The sequence below is a fragment of the Heloderma suspectum genome, chromosome Z (assembly GCF_057233095.1).
Source record: "Heloderma suspectum isolate Gila_16-S chromosome Z, 16-S_ref, whole genome shotgun sequence".
Taxonomy (NCBI): Eukaryota; Metazoa; Chordata; class Lepidosauria; order Squamata; family Helodermatidae; genus Heloderma; species Heloderma suspectum.
In genome coordinates, this window is record NC_139476.1 from 1,916,047 (window position 1) to 1,935,640 (window position 19,594).

The 19,594-nt window shown below is 52.1% G+C and overlaps 2 protein-coding genes across 2 annotated transcripts; one reads left to right on the top strand and one right to left on the bottom strand.

The window, feature by feature from the left end:
* The first annotated feature begins 3,070 nt into the window (after window positions 1-3,070).
* Window positions 3,071-9,334, top strand: LOC146333470 (bone morphogenetic protein 2-like). The gene is made up of 5 exons (XM_084826346.1): window positions 3,071-3,356; window positions 6,235-6,377; window positions 7,206-7,328; window positions 7,857-8,086; window positions 8,968-9,334. Exons 1-5 carry the CDS (start codon window positions 3,071-3,073, stop codon window positions 9,332-9,334), a joined length of 1,149 nt encoding a protein of 382 aa, XP_084682472.1.
* Window positions 9,335-13,612: 4,278 nt separating this feature from the next.
* On the bottom strand, window positions 13,613-18,659 carry LOC146333471 (potassium voltage-gated channel subfamily V member 2-like). Its single transcript, XM_084826347.1, has 2 exons — window positions 17,409-18,659; window positions 13,613-14,170 (listed from the first exon to the last, which is right to left on the bottom strand). The coding sequence occupies exons 1-2, from the start codon at window positions 18,657-18,659 to the stop codon at window positions 13,613-13,615; spliced, it is 1,809 nt and encodes a 602-aa protein (XP_084682473.1).
* Window positions 18,660-19,594: the final 935 nt, after the last annotated feature.

The following is a 19,594-nucleotide window of genomic DNA, read 5'->3' on the forward strand; positions in this document are numbered from 1 at the left end:
AGCACCGTAGGGCTTTCAGGGTTCAAACCTTTTAGAAAGGTGTGAGCAAAATGGGAATATTCCCACGGAGTCCAGATTCATCAATATGTCATAAAAGGACGCCAACTGTGTCTTTTGAGGCGCTGTTGTCTGTGTTTCAGCCTCATCCTAGATGCCCCACGTTTTCCTGCTTGGGGCGAGGAAAAGGTTGAAATGGGAGGGGCGCTGAGGTCTGAGACTACAATTACGTGGTGTAGGGCTGACCGACTGAGCAACAGCAGCAACAAATGAGCAGTGAGTCCGACACATGGGGATCATAGGTTCAATGTTCCTTATTTGTGCAGTAAATTGCCGCCCCTCCCTATTCGCCCTCTTGGGAGGATTTACAGGGTGCTTCCGTGAAAATGCCTCTGCTGCCCAAAGATCACAAAAATGTGCAAGCTTTTGAGATCTCCAGGTCTCTTCACTGGGGAACATGTTACAAGGAGCAGGTTGGCTCAGGGGTTGGGGCAAGAATCTCAGAAGCTTGCACAGTGTGTGTGTGTGTGTGTGTGTGTGACTATTGAGTTGGCCTAACAAAGTATTACATGAATAAGGATTTTGGCATTATGCTGATGGCCCAAACACAGCCGCCTTTGTTTTGTGTGTGCAAATATTCTCCTTGATTGAGAGACCACTCTCTCCTCCTTGCCTCCACCAGCCAAGAAACACCAGCCAAGGGAAGCCAATGCTTTTGAGTGTGTTTGAATTGCAGTTTTTCTGTCCCTAGCACCATAGGGTCTGTTGTGAAACTAAACACCCCAAAAGAAGGACATGGGTTGAAGTAACAACCCCGCCTTTGCTCCAGGGCCAAACCACATGTTGGAGTTCTGTGGCTGGGAGTATCACGGTCTTCTGTGTTGGGCAGGGATATGGAGAAAACATTGGATCGTGGCCACAGAGTAGACAGAGGGGGCGAACTCTTTCCTCCTGTGCATATCCCCCAATTTTGATTCTCTCTCCCCCTACCCGAAAAGCTGCTGTTAGCCATGGAGGTGGGGAAACAAGATACCCACAACTTTGCACAGGGCTGGCTGTGCAACATTCATTCATTCATTCATTCATTCATTCAATTTCATTTCTATACTGCCTGATAGACGAAGTCTGGGCAGTTCACAAAAATTAAAACCAAAAAGCGCAGGATAAAACGATATAAAACATGAAAGCATTAAACCACGGTATCTGGTTTTGAAGATGAAGGCCGAGAAGAAGGTTCACCAATATGTACGAAGGGTTGGAGGGATGTGTCAGGGATCCGTAGTGTGAGAAGAGATGCATGTATAATCACACGCACACACATGCCCACACACGGGTGTTCCTGTTTGTGAAATATTGGAGGGAAAGGCCATAACTCAATGGCGATGTGCACATTTTGCACTCAGAAGGTCCCAGGTTTGATCCTGGCAGAGCGGCCAGAGTAAACTCCTGCCTGAAGCCCTGGAGAGCTGCTGCTGCTAGTCAGTGTAGAGAAGTCTAACCTTGGTGGGCCAAGGGGCTGACTCTGTATAATGCATGCTGCAACTGCTTATGTCCCTTCTGAAATCAGCCCTTTATTCAGAACAATGAGGACTAGAATCTTATTTCATTTTAACAGAAGGGCCATAGTGGTGGAGCCCCTGCTTTGCCCATGGGAGGTCCCAGGTTCAATCCCCGACGTCTCCAGGTTATGCTGGGAAAGGGTCGGACCTGTGTCTGAACCCTTGCACAGCTGCTGCCCATCGGTGTGGCCTAGCTTTCCCCCACCTGGCGCCCTCCAGTTCTGGACTACAAGTCCCAGCATTCCTGACCATTGGCCATGCTGGCTGAGGCTGATGGGAGATGCAATTTATTTTATTTATTGCATTTATTGCATTTCTGCCCCGCCTTTTTTCCTCTCGCGAGGAACCCAAGGCGGCTTACATTCTCCCCCTCTTCTCCGTTTTATCCTCACAACAACCACCCTGCGAGGTGGGTTGGGCTGAGAGTCTGTGACTGGCCCAAAGTCACCCAGTGAGCTTCCATGGCCCAGTGGGGACTAGAACCCGGCTCTCCCGGCTCCTAGTCCAACGCTCTCGCCACTACAAATAATACACTCTCGCCACTTGCGATCCGAAACATCTGGAGGACTTCCAGTTGGGGACGGCTGGTGTAGACAGTCCTGACCTAGATGGACAGTTGCTCTGACTTCATGCAAGGCGGTGTCCTGCGCACCTGTTTAAAGAAGCCCCTTGTTCGGTGAAGACGGGGATCTTGCTTTCATTTTAGGCGCAGGGCCATCGCTCAGGGGCACAGCACCTCCTCTGCCTGCAAAAGACCCTGGCTGCAACGCAGGTTAGGCGAGGGAAGACGCACAGCAGAAATCAGCCACTGCAGGCTGTACTGGGCGAAATGAGCCAAATTCTGACTCGGCAGAGGGCACCTCGCCGTGTTCTTGCAGTGCAGTCATAGTGGCGAGGCTGGGGTTTGGGCAGTGAGGATTGGGGGGCTTAATACACACGTCCTTTCTTTCACGTTCAGACTTGGAGCGGGGGGGGGGGATGCCTGCTTGCGGCACACCCAGTTTCGAACCCCAGCTTTTTGGGATTGTTGATTTCTTTCTGCCTCTGGGCATCCCTTCCTCCCCTTTGGGGTCGGGCTTGTTAGCCAAAACAGCACTTTAATTCTTGCCTGCAAATGGCCCCCTGCTTTCCCCATTAGGGGCCTGTTAGCCCCCCAGGGAGAGCAAACGCTTCGGGGGGGGCCAAGAGGCCCCGCCAAATCCACTTTGGGGACACCTGCCTTCCTGCCAACCCCAGGTTCACCCCCTCCCCACCCTTTCTGGAAGAGATGGCTGGCGGTGGAGAGGGGGGGGCAAATCCACCCCACACCCCCCGCCCCACAAAGCTTGTGTACTGGGTGTTTGCACCTTGTTAGCATGGCCATTAACTCCCTTGGCCCTTCCTGACGGTTCATTAGCATCTGGGGCTGGATGCCCTCTTGTGTAACCAAGAGTGGGGAGCGCTCTTGGGTATAAAGGGGGCCTGGCCCACATGGAGAGAGGCTAGTCCTGTTGAGGATCCCAAGGCGACCAACCATGCTCCGCTCCCAGCTTCTGCTCTTCCTCCGCCTCACCTGGCTGCCGGTGTGCCTTGGCAGACCCTCTGATGCCTGGCTGGGCGACTCTGAAGACACCCGGGCCCAAGCCCTGCAGAAGCTGTTGGAGGTGTTTGGCATGGAGGGCCCCCCTCAGTCGCCCCAGCGCATCAAGGAGCCGCCGCAGTACATGGTGGACCTCTACAATACGGTTGCTGGCGCTGACGGGGTCACCAAGGACCCCGACATCCTGGAGGGCAACACGGTGCGCAGCTTCTTGGACAAAAGTAAGTGTCGGCGTGGGCGGGTGGGCGGGTGGGTGTGGGGAGGTCCTTTGCTGCATGGAGCAAGCCTTTCAGGCGCAGGCGCAGAGGTCCTCTCCTTTTTTATGGAGCAGGGGCGGTATGCCTCCCAGCCCCAGGTGCTGGACAAAACTCACATGGCCTTGGACTGCAGGGTGACAGTCCAAAGGCGCTTTCCCCAAGCTGCATCCCTTAGGATGCATTTTACTGCTGCTCCCGCCATCCCCAGCCAGCATCAGGGAGATTGGTAGCTTGCAACTGGGCAAACAGGGCAGGTTGCCGAATTCATGACAGTGGCTCCAGATGGAACCTCCTGGTTCAAAGGCAATCTACCTGCTGAGCACCAGATGCTGGCTGACATGCTCTGGCCAGTGATCCACTGGTGGAATTCATTCTGTCTGTCTGTCTGTCTCTGTCTGCAACCTGCATCTTGCTTTCTCATCTGGATCTTTCTTCTTTCTATTATTTCTCTCTCTCTCTCTCTCTCTCTCTCTCTCTTTCTCTCTCTGTATGTGTTCTCTTTCTTTTCCTTTCATCCTTTCATCTATCTACTGGCATCCTGTATCTTGCTTTCTCATCTGCATCTATCTATCTATCTATCTATCTATCTATCTATCTATCTATCTATCTATCTATCCATCCACCCACCCACCCACCCACCCACCCTATCTACCTGCATCCTGCATTTTGCTTTCTCATCTGGATCTTTCTTCTTTCTATTATCTCTCTCTGTGTGCACGTGTGTGTGTTCGTTCGTTCGTTCATTCTCTCTCTCTCTCTCTTTCTTTCTTTCCTTTCATCCCTTCATCTATCTGCCTGCATCCCGTGTCTTGCTTTCTCATCTGCGCCTGCCTGCCTGCCTGCCTGCCTGCCTGCCTGCCTGCCTGCCTGCCTATCTATCTATCTATCTATCTATCTATCTATCTATCTATCTATCCATCCACCCACATCCATCCATCCACCCACATCCATCCATCCATCCATCCACCCACATCCATCCATCCATCCATCCATCCATCCATCCATCCATCCATCTATCCATCCACCCACCCACCCTATCTACCTGCATCCTGCATTTTGCTTTCTCATCTGGATCTTTCTTCTTTCTATTATCTCTCTCTGTGTGCACGTGTGTGTGTTCGTTCATTCTCTCTCTCTCTCTCTCTCTCTCTCTCTCTTTCTTTCCTTTCATCCCTTCATCTATCTGCCTGCATCCCGTGTCTTGCTTTCTCATCTGCGTCTGTCTGTCTGTCTGTCTGTCTGTCTATCTATCTATCTTCTATTATCTATCATCTATCTATCTATCATCTATCATCTATCTATCCATCCATCCATCCATCCATCCATCCATCCATCCATCTATCTATCTATCTATCTATCTATCTATCTATCTATCTATCTATCTCTGCATCTTGCTTTCCCATCTGTGTTGATCTGTCATCCATTTATTTATCCATTCCCATCTGTTTATCTACCTGCATCTTCTCTCTCTCTCTCTCTCTCTCTGTGATCTCTATTTGTCATCTATCCATCTGATCTCTCTCTCTCTCCATCTTAAACATGCCTACCATGCCCACCTTTTGCCCTTCTCGACCGTAGCACTTCCTTTGCCGTCACTTTTCCCTTCCATCATTTCTGCAGGAGACCCTGACCCGCTCTGCATCCTGAAATAGCCTCTCATTTTTGCAACCCAACAGTCCTCTGGACATACGTTGAGGTCTCCCAAAGCTTATCAGGCTTTGCGGAGGTGTTTACGTGACAGGCCCTTTGTGGTCTTTTGCTTTCAGCGCCAGGCCTCAGGATGGGGGCGCAGGGAGGGGGCACCCCATTTGAAAATACACTGTGTGCAAACGGACATCTGGACCGGCCATCCACCTGGTCATCTGGGAGTCAGACTTGAGCTGGTCCAAAGTCTGCTTTTAGGATGCAGCACTGGTTAGCCCCCAGTTGCTTACTTTGGCTTCATCAGAAGTTCTCCATTTCATGGAGGAGAAGGCTACCAACTAGTCCTGATGGCTGTAAGCTACCTCCCATATCAGAGGCAGTCTGCCTATGTGCACCAGTTGCTGAGGAATATGGGCAGGAGGGTGCTGTTGTGCTCGTGTCCTGCTTGCGGGTTTCTTGTGGGCAGCAGGTTGGCCACTGTCAGAGCTGAATGCTGGCCTAGATGGACCCCTGCTCTGATCCAGCACGGCTCTTCTGATGTTCTTAATTGAAAAAGCAACCCTAGTTCATCTTCAGCTGCCTGTGAGTGACCTATTTCATCTGCCCTGCTAAAGGGGAAGCACTCATCAGGGGAGAGGTGCCTGTGTGTGGCACCAGAAAGACCAACCTGTATTGTGGCTGAAACTTTTGGGGACTAGATCCCCCATCTTGGCAGAGGCCCAGAAGAATGGGACAGAATAAATCCTCCAGGACTTACTGTGCCGCAAGCTTCTTTGTTGTTTTAACTGGGGATTGTGGCCCCCGTTGCATTTGTTGGGGGAAACCCATGCAGCCAGAAAGATTTCCGTGGCAGCGAATCCATGTTGTGCGATCTCAAAGGCTACCCTTCACAAGATGGCCAGGCTGGTGGTGATGTGCCTGGAAGGACGCAGGAGCGCCGAGTTCAAATCCTCACACTTCTTTTTCCTCCTTTTATCTTCACAACACCCCAGCAGGGTGGCCTGAGAGGATGAGCGATGAAGGAGTGTCCTGGCTGAGCGAGGATCCGAACCCAGGTCACCCCGGCACTGTACCCCCTTGCACCCGCTGAGCCGCTCCGACCCCCAAGGGCCGTTGCGAATGGTTTTGCGTGCTGAAAAGTGCTGCAGAAATGAACCATGACGGGTGCCAATAACTTCTCCCCCCCTTTGCGCACCAGCTCACAGCGATCAGATGCATTTCCTGTTCATCCTGTCCAGCGTGGCAAAGAACGAGCGCGTTCTGACGGCTGAGTTGCATCTCTTCAAACTGCGGGCCAGAGGGGCCGATGGGCCCCTCCTCACGCGGCAGCATTTCTGCCAGGTAAGCCAGTTTCCCAGCACTCGCTCTGTTTGTGCTCAGAGGCACCCTTGTCCCCACACGTTCTTGCACGCGGGAAGAGAGCCAGGGCTTAAATACAGCGCTGCTCATCCCATGCCCGCAAGGATGTTCCCAAACTTTACAGGGGCTGTTTTTCTTCAAACCCCATCCCCTCCCTGCTTTGCCAAGGTTTTGCTTGCTTGCCAAATTCATTTTTTATATACTTGAAAAAAAAACCAGTGAGAAGTGAAGAATGCACAAAGGAACAATCGCCCCCCCCAACACACATGTGCGTGCACTCATACATACACACTCTATTGCTTCAAGATGCTATTCCAGGGTAAACTACCAGTGCTTAAACCCCAGCACCTATTTTAAGTAAGACCTCTCCTGGATCTGGAGGTTCCATTGAGCTACCATGACTAATACATTCACTCACTCCATGCATTTAATGGCATTTATGAATCAGGGCCATTAAAAGAAATGTCCAAGTCATGCACAAAACAATGTGGACGTAAATCCGTCTTTCTCCTTTTCTTCCTCCTCCTCCATCCATGTGTCCTAATCCCCTTTTAAAGTTGTCCAAGCTGGCAGCTGAAGCCAAGCTGTGGGCCACAGAAAAACAGTGCATAGCAAGCATGCGCAGAGTGCCTTTTCTCCACACAACTGAGCCAGGAGTCGGAGAAGGAGAGTTTCGGGGGCTTCCAACCAGACTTTAACTTGTTCTCAAACTGACGTTGTGCGGGAGGAGTGGGTGTGAACAGGAGCTGGGCTCTTTGGGTCTGGACTGATTCCATCCCCTTTTTCTCCCCACCCTCCATCCCTCTCCAGGTGAGTGTCTATCAAGTCTTGGACAAGGACAACTTGGATTCCCCCGGTGGGACGAAACTGCTCTCGGCCAGGCTTTTGGCTGTGCAGGGCTCCGGCTGGGAAGTTTTTGCCATTACGCAAGCGGTGCGTACTTCTTCCTTGCTGTTCGGAGGTGGTTTAGATCCCCCTGGCAAGGTTACTGCCTTAGTCAGGGGTGGGAGACCTCTTTCAGCCCCAGGGCCAAATCCCATTTGGGGGAATTTCTTGGGGGCCGCATTCCAGTGGTGGGCACGGCTGAAGGCAAAGGTGCGGGGCCAACATACGTGCTTAAAATAACAGCATATTTCAGCATAAAGCGCTTACTCCCAGGAACTAAGCCTTAGCTGAGGCACTGCAACATTTTAGAATGGGGGGGGGGGACAGCACAAAAGGTGGGGAACCACCAAACGACCCGATTGAGGTTCTTTATCCCTGATCCAAGGGATCCTCAGACTTGAGGGTCAAGAAATAATTTCCCTGCAGCGGACCTGAAGTTTTGCTTTTCCTCAAGGAAAAGCCGCACTCAACAAGGGCGTTTCCTTGTTGAGCGCGGCTGGGCTCGCTAGCTCGAGCTGCCCTCCACCCTGTTGCAATTGGCGGGCAAATGTTACCCGATCTGGTGTGGTGTTGCAGGTCCGTGACTGGGCAGAAGAGGAGAGCAGCAACCAGGGCCTGTTGGTGACCGTTCGGGGCCTTGGTGGGGCACCACTGGATTCCAACGCAGTGCAGTTTGCTTCGGGTCGGGACCATCATGAGAGCAAGAAGCCGATGCTGGTTTTGTTCACTGATGACGGGCGGCGAGGGGCTGTGTTGCCCACCAACCCCCTCCTAGGTGAGGAAGAGGCAGTGTCTTGCTTGTCAACGTGGCAAGACTGAATATGGCTGCTAGACCTCAATAGACTCCCTTGCCCATGATAGTTCAATTCCTTTTTAAAGGCACAGCCAACGTGGCAAGGCACCATCGGCACGTCTCGTGGAGGCGAAGTAATAACGTGCTGTGTGAAGGACATTCTTTCGTTCTCTATAGAATCTTGTTTTTTTTTTCCTTTTTTAAAGGATAGGCTTGCAAAGGACAGGTCGCAAACCTGTAAACACTTACCTGGGAGTAACTCAGTGGGGCCTTACTCCTGAGTAGCGATGTATAGCAGCGGAAACCACATACTTTAAGAAAGGACCCCTTCCTTTTTTGTATATGAGGAACTGACCCAGTATGCTGGCTGCGGCTGATGGGAGTTGCAGTCCAACACATGAAACGGTTGGAGAAGGCTGGGTCATGTACCTGTCTGCATTCGTAATGTGGTTCTCTGCTCTTTGAAATCACAGAACGAAGATGCAGCCATGTGCAAACCCTGATTCTCTGAACATGGGCTGGTGTAGTTTACCCTTGTTGTAGTTGTTGCTGTTGCCAGGAGTAGGTGGGTGGAGGGAGATTTGCGAGCACTGAATTTGCAGAGACGTGCGGGGGCTTAAATCCCTCCGGAAATCCCTCCTCTTTGCTCCGGAAGCCTGGAAGATGTTCATGGGCTGTCCCATGTGTTTCTCATTGGTGAAAAGAGGGACATGGTTTTTTAGATTAAAACATCTGGTCCTTCTGCCTCTGAGTGCATGCAAAGTGCTTTTTAACCATTCTATGCTCAAATGTATTGATCCACAGACTTAGGCCTTAGCTCGAATCTGATCTCTGTCTCGATCTCTCTCCTGTAGATATGTCCCGGCAGAATGCAATCCTTCCGGAGCCCCTTAGCGGCCACAAATCCAATGGGACGCGCACTCCTCGCTCAGTGGACAATCCCCTGCCTTGCCAGAAACACCCGCTCTTTGTGGACTTTGAGGAAATCGGTTGGGCTGGCTGGATTATCTCCCCGCGCGGGTACAACGCCTACCACTGCAGGGGTTCCTGCCCCTTCCCGTTAGGGGAGAACATGCGGCCCACCAACCACGCCACTGTCCAGTCCATCATCAATGCCCTCAAGCTCAGCCAGGACGTGACCGGTCCCTGCTGCGTCCCAGATAAGCTCTTCTCCATCAACCTCCTGTACTTCGATGACGATGAAAACGTGGTGCTCAAACAGTATGCTGACATGGTGGCCGGGAGCTGCGGGTGCCACTGAACACCAGAGATGGATGCGGCCTTCCTCAGCGTGGCCCTTCCAGTGATATCGCATGTTCTGGAAACAACCAACTGGGCCAAAATTCTACATTTTTCATTGCTACTGCAGGGTCACTTTTTAATTTAACTTTTTTGGGGGGGAGGGGGGAAGTATGAATACAGTATCCTATATCCCCCTAGTACCCCTTTCCCAATCTCACACTGGCCCCTATTTTCTGGGATCTGTCCCTGCTCGACCCTGGATTCCACCTTTGGGGGCTAAAATTGGGGTTGTTATTTTGGAAATGTTGCTAGGATGTCCACACATACGCTCACTTTCATCCAGTTTTGGCCACCTACTCCTGATCTCTAGAAATGAAATCCCTTGAGTGTGGGAGGTGGCATGTGTCTCGGTGGCCATGCTGCATGGAACGATGGGACTTGCAGTGCAGCACACCCAGAGGCTACCAGGTTGGGAAAGGCAGTTCTAAACTCTACGTTCTGCAAGAATAAAAGTCAGGGCGATTCAATGCAAGCAATTGGCAGTAGAACCAGGGCTGAACACACACACCCCCGCCCCGAAACATGACTTCTTCATGCAATGCCTAATTAACTTATGGAACTCCCTGCTGCAAGGCGTGAAGCTGGCTGTTGGCATAAAGCGGATTGGGAAAATGAGCTGTATAGAACCTCTAAAACCGAGTCATGTATGCCAGTTTGGGCTCCTTTAGAGGAGTAAGCAGGATATGAATGTAACTAACAAACAAATTTAGCAAGAGTCATGACATCTAAGCGGAGGTCGTGTGTTCAGCGGCAGTCTACCCCTGAGTATCTGACACTGGGCACCTGGGGACCCTAATCGGAAACAAAATGTTGGACTAGACCTGGGTCTGATCCAATGTGGATGTTCTGTACTCTGCTGTCTCCAGAACCACTGACCCAGATAGCAAATGTTGCTATAAGTGTTTGAGGTGTCACCAGATCCATTTTGAATGAAATTTCCTTTTTTTTTGGGGGGGGGGTGTTCGTGCGTGCAGTAATTGCAGACGGAGCTGCACACAAAGGCTTTCCAAACTGCGATCCCAAGCTGCGCGCTACAGAATGTACCATACTGTAAATATCCAAATTGTTAATATATATAAATATGTATATATCTGCATGCATATACTGGACACCTGCTGTACAGTGGTACCTGTATATATGTGTAAATTGTTATTATAATGGTTATGAAGTCTCTGTATATCATCTTGCATACAAATGCGGTGTTAATATTAAGAACCAAGTGACTTTCCCCACCCTGCCCTCCAAATGGTATTTTCGTTCCTATCCTAAAAGAAAGCATTAGGGATCGGATTGCAAAATTGCACCGTTGCGGGCCGAACCCGCCTCAGTGCCTTGCGTATCACATGATCCTGTGTCTACTCAGAAGTAACTGCCCCCCTGAGTGCGATTTGACTTGAGTCCCAGGTATATAGGGTTGCAAGACTGCACGGTTGCTCCTTAAGTCTACTTAAAATGGTAACGGCTTGGTTTGTTCTCTGTATCTGTCTTATATTTATAAATGTAGATCTATATTCACATTTTCCTGTATTATAATAAAAATGGTTTAAAAATGATTGTAGCCCTACAGTGCCATCCTCTACGTGCCTACTCAGAGGTAAGGAGCATTGCGCCCAAGCAGATAATCAGATATAGGGTTGCATCCATATAGTGCAAACCCATATTTATTCGGAACGAAGAACCACTGAGTTAAAGGGCCTTTAAAGGTAAAGGTAAAGGTGTCCCCAACCAGTCGTGTCCGACTCTAGGGTGCGGTGCTCATCCCCGTTTCTAAGCCGAAGAGCCAGCGCTGTCCGAAGACGCTTCCGTGGTCATGTGGCCGGCATGACTGAACACCGAGGTGCACGGAACGCTGTTACCTTTCCCGCCGAGGCGGTACCTATTTATCTACTTGCAATTTCTTGCTTTCAAACTGCTAGGTTGGCAGAAGCTGGGACTGAAGACGGGAGCTCACTCCGTCACGCAGCACTCGGGTCTCGAACTGCTGACCTGCCGACCTTCCAGTCTGCAGTTCAGCGTCTTAACCACTAAGCCACTGCGGCCCCTTTACTCCCAGGTAAATGAGCATAGGGCTGTAGTCTCAATCCCCCTAAAATTTAACCCTTTGACCCCTGGGATTCCCCACTCCCCATCACTTTTGTCCTGCCAAAGTTGCCCCTTGCAGAGAATGGTGTCGCTGTCGTCGTTTTAAATTAAGTGGTGGGTGCGTTGAAGACACCCTAAAAAAAGTGGGATGGATCTGGACTTAGTCCTACTTAGAGGGGACCCATTGAAAGACTGAAGGCAAAAGGAGAAAGGGACGGCAGAGGATGAGATGGCTGGATAGCATCACCGATGCAATGGATATGAACCTGAGCACACTCCGGGAGAGTGCGCAGGACAGGAAGGCCTGGCGTGCTCTGGTCCATGGGGTTACGAAGAGTCGGACACGACTGAACGACTGGAGAACAACAACAATTGAAATAAATGGGACTTACATTAGCTCTGTCTAACTTTAAGGGCACAATCCTATGCATGGTTAGACAGAAAAAAAGACTGGCTGGGGCCTGCTGGGAGTTGTAGGACTTTTTTTTCTGTCTAAACATGCATAGGATTGCACCCTTAGTAACTTAAGCCTCATTGATTTCAGCGGGTCTCCTCTAAATGGGACTAAGTACGGATCCAATCCAACGATGTCTATGCCAAATGCAGGACGTGGAATTTCCCTCCCTCAAAAAGACGGCTTGAAAGTGGGATTAGACCTGGTTTTGAGAGGACGAGGTGGGTCTTGCCAGTATAACCTTCAGCTTCGGGGACCCTTCTACCTGCAGAATATGGAGACACTCTGCCAAACACCTCAATGCCCCGCTTTCTGATCAAGCAACAAAAACTTAAATTACAAAAAATGTAGAAAGCGGCGACGGTAACGGAACGACTGGACATCAGGAGCAGCGCCAGGCAAAACACAGCAGCGTTGGCAGCCCAGCAACCTTGGCTCAGAACCCCGACCTATCCAGACATCGTAATCCAAGATTAGCAGGCCAGTTCCTGCTTGCTCTTCCGCTAAACTGCTGCCAACCTGATCCTGTTGTTGTGAAGGGTCCTCCGCCTGTTCCGTTGGGTCTCGGAGTCGAAAAGGAAGGCTGATCTTTCAGGAGGCCTGAACCCCTGCTCCCCCCGCGCACACAAAATTAGCCGTAGGGGGTTGGGTGGGTAGGAGCTTGCGAAACCAGCTCCGAATTCTGGGACAGACCTCGCACATACCAGAGGAGAAACAGTTTCATCCTTGACCTGATTTGTAATCCACCTCTTCCAAACCAGTTTACCTCCATGTTACCAGTTTAGGTATCACGTACACCCTGCAGCCCCTATAACACCGCTGGTTACCTGCGACGACAATCCAAGCTAAAGTAAAAACAAACGAACAAGAACCCCGATTTATTAGCCCACAGCCACAAAAATTGGAAGAAGCCCAGCCGGGCCAGCGGCCCATCTCTTGTCCTCAAGCCTGACAAAGCAGGAGAAGGCTGGGTCAGGGTCCCTCAGTTCAGACACTGCTTCTAGTCATGGCTCTGACTGCCCGGCGGGAGCGGACGTGGTGACCTTCTGCTCGGAGCCCTCCTGCACTTTCCTGCTGCTTCCTTGGTCTTCTTTCCCACTGCCCAAAATCCGTCAAGGAAGAAAAGGCGGAATAGCTGCATGATGCCCATTGAGTTACCGCCAGGACCTCTCCGTCTGGTGGTCCCTAGAACAGCTTACCAAGAACCAGATCGTGGACAATCCCAACGCGTTCTAGGCGCTTTTTATTGTGCGGTCGTCCAACATGGGGTTTCACAGGGGGCTGGACAAAAAATCCTTCCCCCCTGCAACCCTCCTGTGTTCTCCCACCGCTTTTTTCTCTTGAAATCTGCACAGGAGGACAAGACGGAAGAGCTACACCCCCTCCGTCTGATAGGTAGCGCCAGGAGCACCCGCGTTTTGAAAAGGGGTGCAAGCTCTTGGAGCTTTCGCCAGCCCACCCTGGCATCCTTTTCCCCATAGTACATCCATTGATTTGCAGTATTTCGTATTTAGAATTGTGAAGGAGGCAGTCCTGGGCTTGACGGTGGATCGGTGGTCTAGAAGCAGCTCCTCCTGTTGCATTCACTGAGAGACAGAAAAGAGGCGTCAGTGGCGATGCAGGCAGTGAGCAGGCCGCCCTCTGTCCTGAGCATCTCCCAGTCAAAGGATCCCAAGCTGGGTGGGCCGTGAAAGACCTTGGCTACTGGCCAGACTGTTGGCCGTGGGGGAACGAATGTGGCGACGGCTGAGGGGTGGGATGGGCGGACGGCAGCAGGAGGGGAGTGGCGGGATTCCCCAGGCAGTCCCCTGGGGCTTGTGGGTGGCAGCCAAGATGGTGGGTGCAGTGGGCAGAGGGATGGAGGGAGTGCAGGGTGCAGTGCCCCAGCTGGTGGGTGATGGGCTGTTCTGTGTGGACAGGCAGGTAGGTGTGGTGCATGGTGGGCTGGCTGGGGGGGTGACGCCCTGGGACTGGGTACGAGGCTTGCTGGCCGGCCACGGTGTGCTTGCCGGAGCAGCACTCGCTGAACTTCTTCCAGGCCCGATCCTTCAGGTTGAGCCTGCGGGAGAGCTTGAGCAAGACGGCGGTCTCGTCCTCATGGGACCTGAGCTTGGCGTAGTAGTCGGAGAACTTGCTGTAGAGGATGGAGATGGGCATCCCGTTCAGGATGATGCCAAAGGAGATGCAGCTGAAAGCCACCATCCGGCCCAGCAGGGTGTCCGGAACCGTGTCCCCGTAGCCCACGGTGGAGAGGCTGACCTGAGAGAAGGAACGGAGGTGGTGAGCGGGGGAAAGAGAGCGAGAGATGGGCCTGCCGCCACACGGGCATCACGCAATCTCAGACTTATTTGCACACACAGCCGCCTTTGGGCTTCCACCTACCCAGAGCACGTCACACCACTGCGGACGTCCCCAGCTACCCCAAGCCTTTCCCAGCCCCACCTAGGACCTTCTGCATGCAAAGCAGGGGCTGTACTACTGAGCTACGGTCTTTCCTCTAAAAACAAAGGCTCCAGGATAAAGAACAGATTTAAATACAGACAGGGAGCTGCGGTCGATCGCGGCACGCCATCAGCCCACTTTGCTCAGGACTGTTGGCAGCTTACTGCAAGCAGCTCCCAGGGGTTTCAGGCAGAAACAGCAGGGCTTAAAACTGGGACTTTCTGCACGCAAAGTGGCCTCTGCCACTGCGGTATGGCCTCCTTGGAGCTGATGGTCACCGTTTTTCTACCCTAAACCAGCAGACTGAGCAACAGAAATGTCGTTTCCTGCACTACTGAAGCTCAGCGTCCACCCTGTATGTGAGGCTAGGATCCCATCCTTGGCTGCCTGTTCCCAGAGGAACCTGGTTGGGGGCCGGCTGACCTTGGTCCACCCCACAAGCAATTCTGTGCCCCCCCAAAGGCATGTTCTGATTCACCCACGCACCTTCGCTTACATGTTGCTTATTTGGAGGTGGCGTCAGAAGTGCGCTTTCAGGGTACACACTTTCTTCACAATGCCCATCTGGACAGGGGGCTTCTGTTCACCCCAACCCCAGTGCACCCCTGCCTGAACAGTGTCATCTCGCTAGCCAGTTTCCAGCTTTTGTTGCTGGGGCGGATCCCAAAGGGAAACGCTGTGCCTTTTTCTAGGAGCTTCTGATACATTCACGGGGGCAAAAGTTATGCAGGCTCTACTTTTAGCAGCCAGAAGGATCACCGTTATGTGGCAGAACACCCCCCTTGAAGGCAAAAGATCCCAGCTTTCACCTCTGACTCTAAGCATTTCACTTGCTGCTTGCACCTCAAAGGCGTCTCTTGTCTGTGTATTGGCCCTGGGAGCGTAGCCAAGCCATTTGTAGTGTTAGAGGGACCTAGAGATCCATAATGCGTCCTTACGTTCATTATTGGTGCAATTCCCACGCTAGTAAGCCTCTCAGCATGTGCAGATGAGTCAAAAGGCCGATAACAGCCTTCTCAGTGCATTCCTTACTAATGAGTAGAAACCCTAAGCAAGCACTCTGCCTGGGAAGCGAAGTTTGTTTACAGGTGGCGGTGCTTGAGAACCAAACACTTCTAGCCTATGCTGGGAATGAACGCGAGGGGCGCTTGCGGGTGTCGTGCTGCCTCATTGCTGACATGTAGAGTATAAGACCCATTGTACCCCATGGCTCTGGGTTCAGAGAAGCTGTCTGATCCAACCACTGGGTACACCTGTGTGCTGCAGATTACCCAATAAAGTCTCCCTGTAAGTAAACCTTTGAGTCTGATGTATCGCTATCTTGGCACCTCTAATCTAAGAGTTCGAAGCCTACAGCTGGGGCAACACAGTCTGGAACCCTGGAGAGCCACTACCAGCCACAGCAGACCTCACTGAGCTACATGGACCCAGGGTCTGTCTCAGTAAAAAGCGCCTTCCTTTGTTCCTATTTAAAACGGCCCTTTATTCAAAGCCATGAGTACTGGAATCTTTATTTCTAGGGCAACGACCATAGCTTAGTGGTAGAGCCCTTGCTTTGCCCAGCAAGGCTCTGCCACTTTGAAGGCCCCAGGTTCAATCCCTGGCATCTCCAGGTAGGGCTAGGAAAAACTGCTGTCTGCAAGGACCAGTGTCTAACTTGGAATGAGACAGCTTCCTACATTCCTGTTTAAATCAGCCCTTTATTCAGAACTACGAGGACGGGAATCTTAGTTTCATGGAAGGGCTAGAGCTCAGCAGCAGAGCCCTTGCTTTGCATGCAGAAGGCCCCACTTTCAGTCCCTGCCTGAAACCCTGGGTAGCCATCGCTGCCAGTCAGTGTAGACCAGGCAGGTGGGGAATGTGACTCCCTCCAGATGCTGTTGGACTGTGACTCCCATCAGCCCTGGTCAGCATGACCAATGTTCAGGGATGCTGTGGCTGCAGTTCAGCCACAGCTTTCCCCATCTCTGGTGTAGACCACTGGTCTGCAAGTGGTGGGTTGGGGGGGAAACTCTTTCAGCCTGAGGGCCAGCTCTTGGAGGCCGCATTCCAGGGGTGGGTGGAGCCGAAGGCAAAAGTGGGAAGGGCACACAAACGAAAACATCAGCATGTGAAAACCCTTACGTCTCTCACTGCCAGTAACAAAGCGCTAGGAGAGGTATCTCAACCCTTGGGAATGGCGGGGGGAATGCATAAAAGCCGTGAAACCACAAAATGGCCGGTGTTTGGGCGAAAGGGGGCACGTGACCATCTGGGGGACCACGGAGGACTGGATTGGGACAGCAGGAGGGCTGGATTTGGCCCCTGGGCCCAAGGTTGCCCACCCCTGCACTACTGGGTTGCAGCATGACCTAAAGAGCAGTATTACCATCATATACACATGTAGTACAAATAAACATGTGGAGTGGGTCCCCAAACGCATGCTTTTGCAATAGAGGGGGGGTCTGAGAAGGTTGAAAATTCCTGGAGCACACGGTCCAGGACTAGATTAGGTTATATCCCAGGTTAGGGATAGGCACCCTGGTGCTCTCCAGGCATTTTGGCCTACAACTCCCATCAGCCCCCAATGGTAGGGGATTATGGATCCATCTTGGAGCAGCGTAGTCCATGATGTCTGTAGTCCAAGAAGATTTCTTGGACTACAATGGTGGTCCAAGAGGACATCTCTGACTACAATGGTGGTAGAAGAAGATGTCTTCAACTACCATGGTGGTCCAAGAAGATGTCTTGGAACACGATGGTGGTCAAAGACGACCACAATGGTGGCCCAAGAAGACATCTTGAACTACAGTGCTGGCCCAAGAACACTAAAATGGTGGTCCAGGAAGCCATCGTGGAATACGATGGTGGTCACAGAAGACCACAATGGTGGCCCAAGAAGACATCTTGAACTACAGTGCTGGCCCAAGAACACTAAAATGGTGGTCCAGGAAGCCACCTTGGAATACGATGGTGGTCACAGAAGACTTCTTGGAAAACAATGGTGGTCCGAGACACCTGGAAGGCACCTAGTTGGCTAGCCCTGGTGTAGATAAAGGGAGGGGGCCTCACTTACAGCTGCCCACCACCAGGCATCAGGGATGCTGGTGAAGTTGGTGCCAGGGACATCATGCTCCACCGAGTGCATCAGGGCAGAGAAGGTGAAGACGCCCATAGCGATGAAGAGGAGCAGGCAGCAGACCTGCTGGTAGCACTGCCGGATGGTGAAGCCAAAGGCCCGCAGCCCGGTGGAGTGCCGGGCTAGCTTGAGGATGCGGAAGACGCGCATGAGTTTGATGAGCTTGAGCACCTTGCTCAGCTTTCCCACGCTGTGCATCTTGTGCAGCTCCTCGTGGTGCTTGGTGTCCCCCTCAGCCAGGTTCTCGAAGAGGATCTGGATGTAGAAGGGCAGGATGGCCACCAGGTCGATGGCACTGAAGGCCACCCGCAGGAACTGCTGCAAGGTGGAGGTGGAGATGAGGCGCATGAGGTACTCCAGGGTGAAGAAGACGACACAGACGGTCTCCAGCTGCTCCATGCACTTCTTGCTGGCCTTGTGCTGCATCTCCTCCACCGTGCTGAGTGTCATGCCCACGATGGAGACAAGGACGAAGATGCTGGACACGACGGCAATGATCTTGGCGGGAATGGAGGAATACGGGTTCTCGATCAGGTACCAGATGGTCTTGCGGAACTCACCAAAGAACTTGCCCTCAAAGTGTTCCTCCCTCTCCACCGGTTCCAGCTCGGCTTCCAGCTCCCGCTGGACTCTGAGGTGCTCGGACAGCTCATCCTGCTTCTCTTCAAAGAGGATGCGGCAGCACTGTTGGGCGTACTTCAGGTGGACCCCCCAGTACTCGATCTCCTCCATGAAGTTGGCCGGGCACAGCTCGTCCATGATCCACATCACACCACTGCTGTAGAACTGGAAGATGTAGTGGAAGATGAGGGGGTCCCGGTCAAAGAAGTACTCATTCTTGGGCACCGAGTAGTCGTCGCAGAGCTCCAGCTTCTTCATGGGGTCCGTGGAGATGGCCAGCTGCCCGATCCGGGTGATGGGGTACTTAGCGGCGACTTTGCATGCAATCTGGAAACATCTCCCTCCCACGTTGAGGTTCAAGAAGTACCGGTTCTCCTGGGGTGGGATGCTGTGGCAGCCTGGGCTCCTGTCAGTGACGTTGTGCACAGAACCCCATTGCTTGACCAGGTGTTCCTGAGCAAAGGGGATGTAGACTTCCTCCTCCTTGGGTGTCACGCAGCACTTCTGGTAGTCCCCGATTTTCAAGTTGGCCGAGAGGCTCGCCCGCCTCTTCATGGGCCACCGCATCACCGTTGTCCACACCACAGTCCCTCGACTGCCACAGCTGGTGGACGGTGTGTTTGGGGGAGTCGCAGTTCCCTGCCCGTTACGTGTGTGATCGCTGGGGACACACACGCACGATCTGGACGCTTCCCAATGGCTACCAAGCATATACACACCCTGAGCTCGTGTGCTGTCAACCTGCTGAGACTTTGCAAAGCCGATGGCTTCTCAGACTGTGGCACCGGATGTCTCTGGAAGCGGCTACGCGGGAGCTTCTTAAAATGTTAATAAGATTAGGAGGTTAACCTTTCAAGTTAAGAAGCTATTTCTGGAGGTCAGGCCTCCATTTGCTTTATCTTTCTGACACCCACCTCCCAATATAGCTTCCTCTCTCAAGAGCTTAGGGCAATCTTCCCTAACCTGGTGTCCCCCTCCCATGGGTTGGACATCATCTCCAGCATGGCTGGAGATGATGAGACTTGTAGTCCAATGCACCTGCAAGGTGCCAGGTTGGGGAAAGTTGGCTTAGGGGATTTAGCGGAATTTCTGCAGAATATTTTGAGTCCGCAAAAGCTTACGATAAAAAACTAAAGCACCCAGTAAGCCTTTAAGGTTCCCCCGGACACTCTCTCAGCGTGTCTGTTTGACATTTGGATGGGCCGATCCAATTTGATGCAGGAATGTGACAGCTTTGGGGTTGCATGCATCTCTGCCCGACAAAGGCCTCCGAGATACTCAAAAGCTTAAATATTCCTATCCCCATCTAACTCAGACCACCAATATCAGCTGCCTTTTCACCCACTCTGTGATCTGCTTTGGCCAAACTGGCTGGAAATGATGAAGCTGCAGCCCAGCACTTCTGGAAGGCACCAGGTTGGGGGATGCTGAGTGACCCTGGGCTTATACAAAATCCTGCCATTTCTTGCTTACGCTCTGGAAGCGCAACCGGCAGATGTACC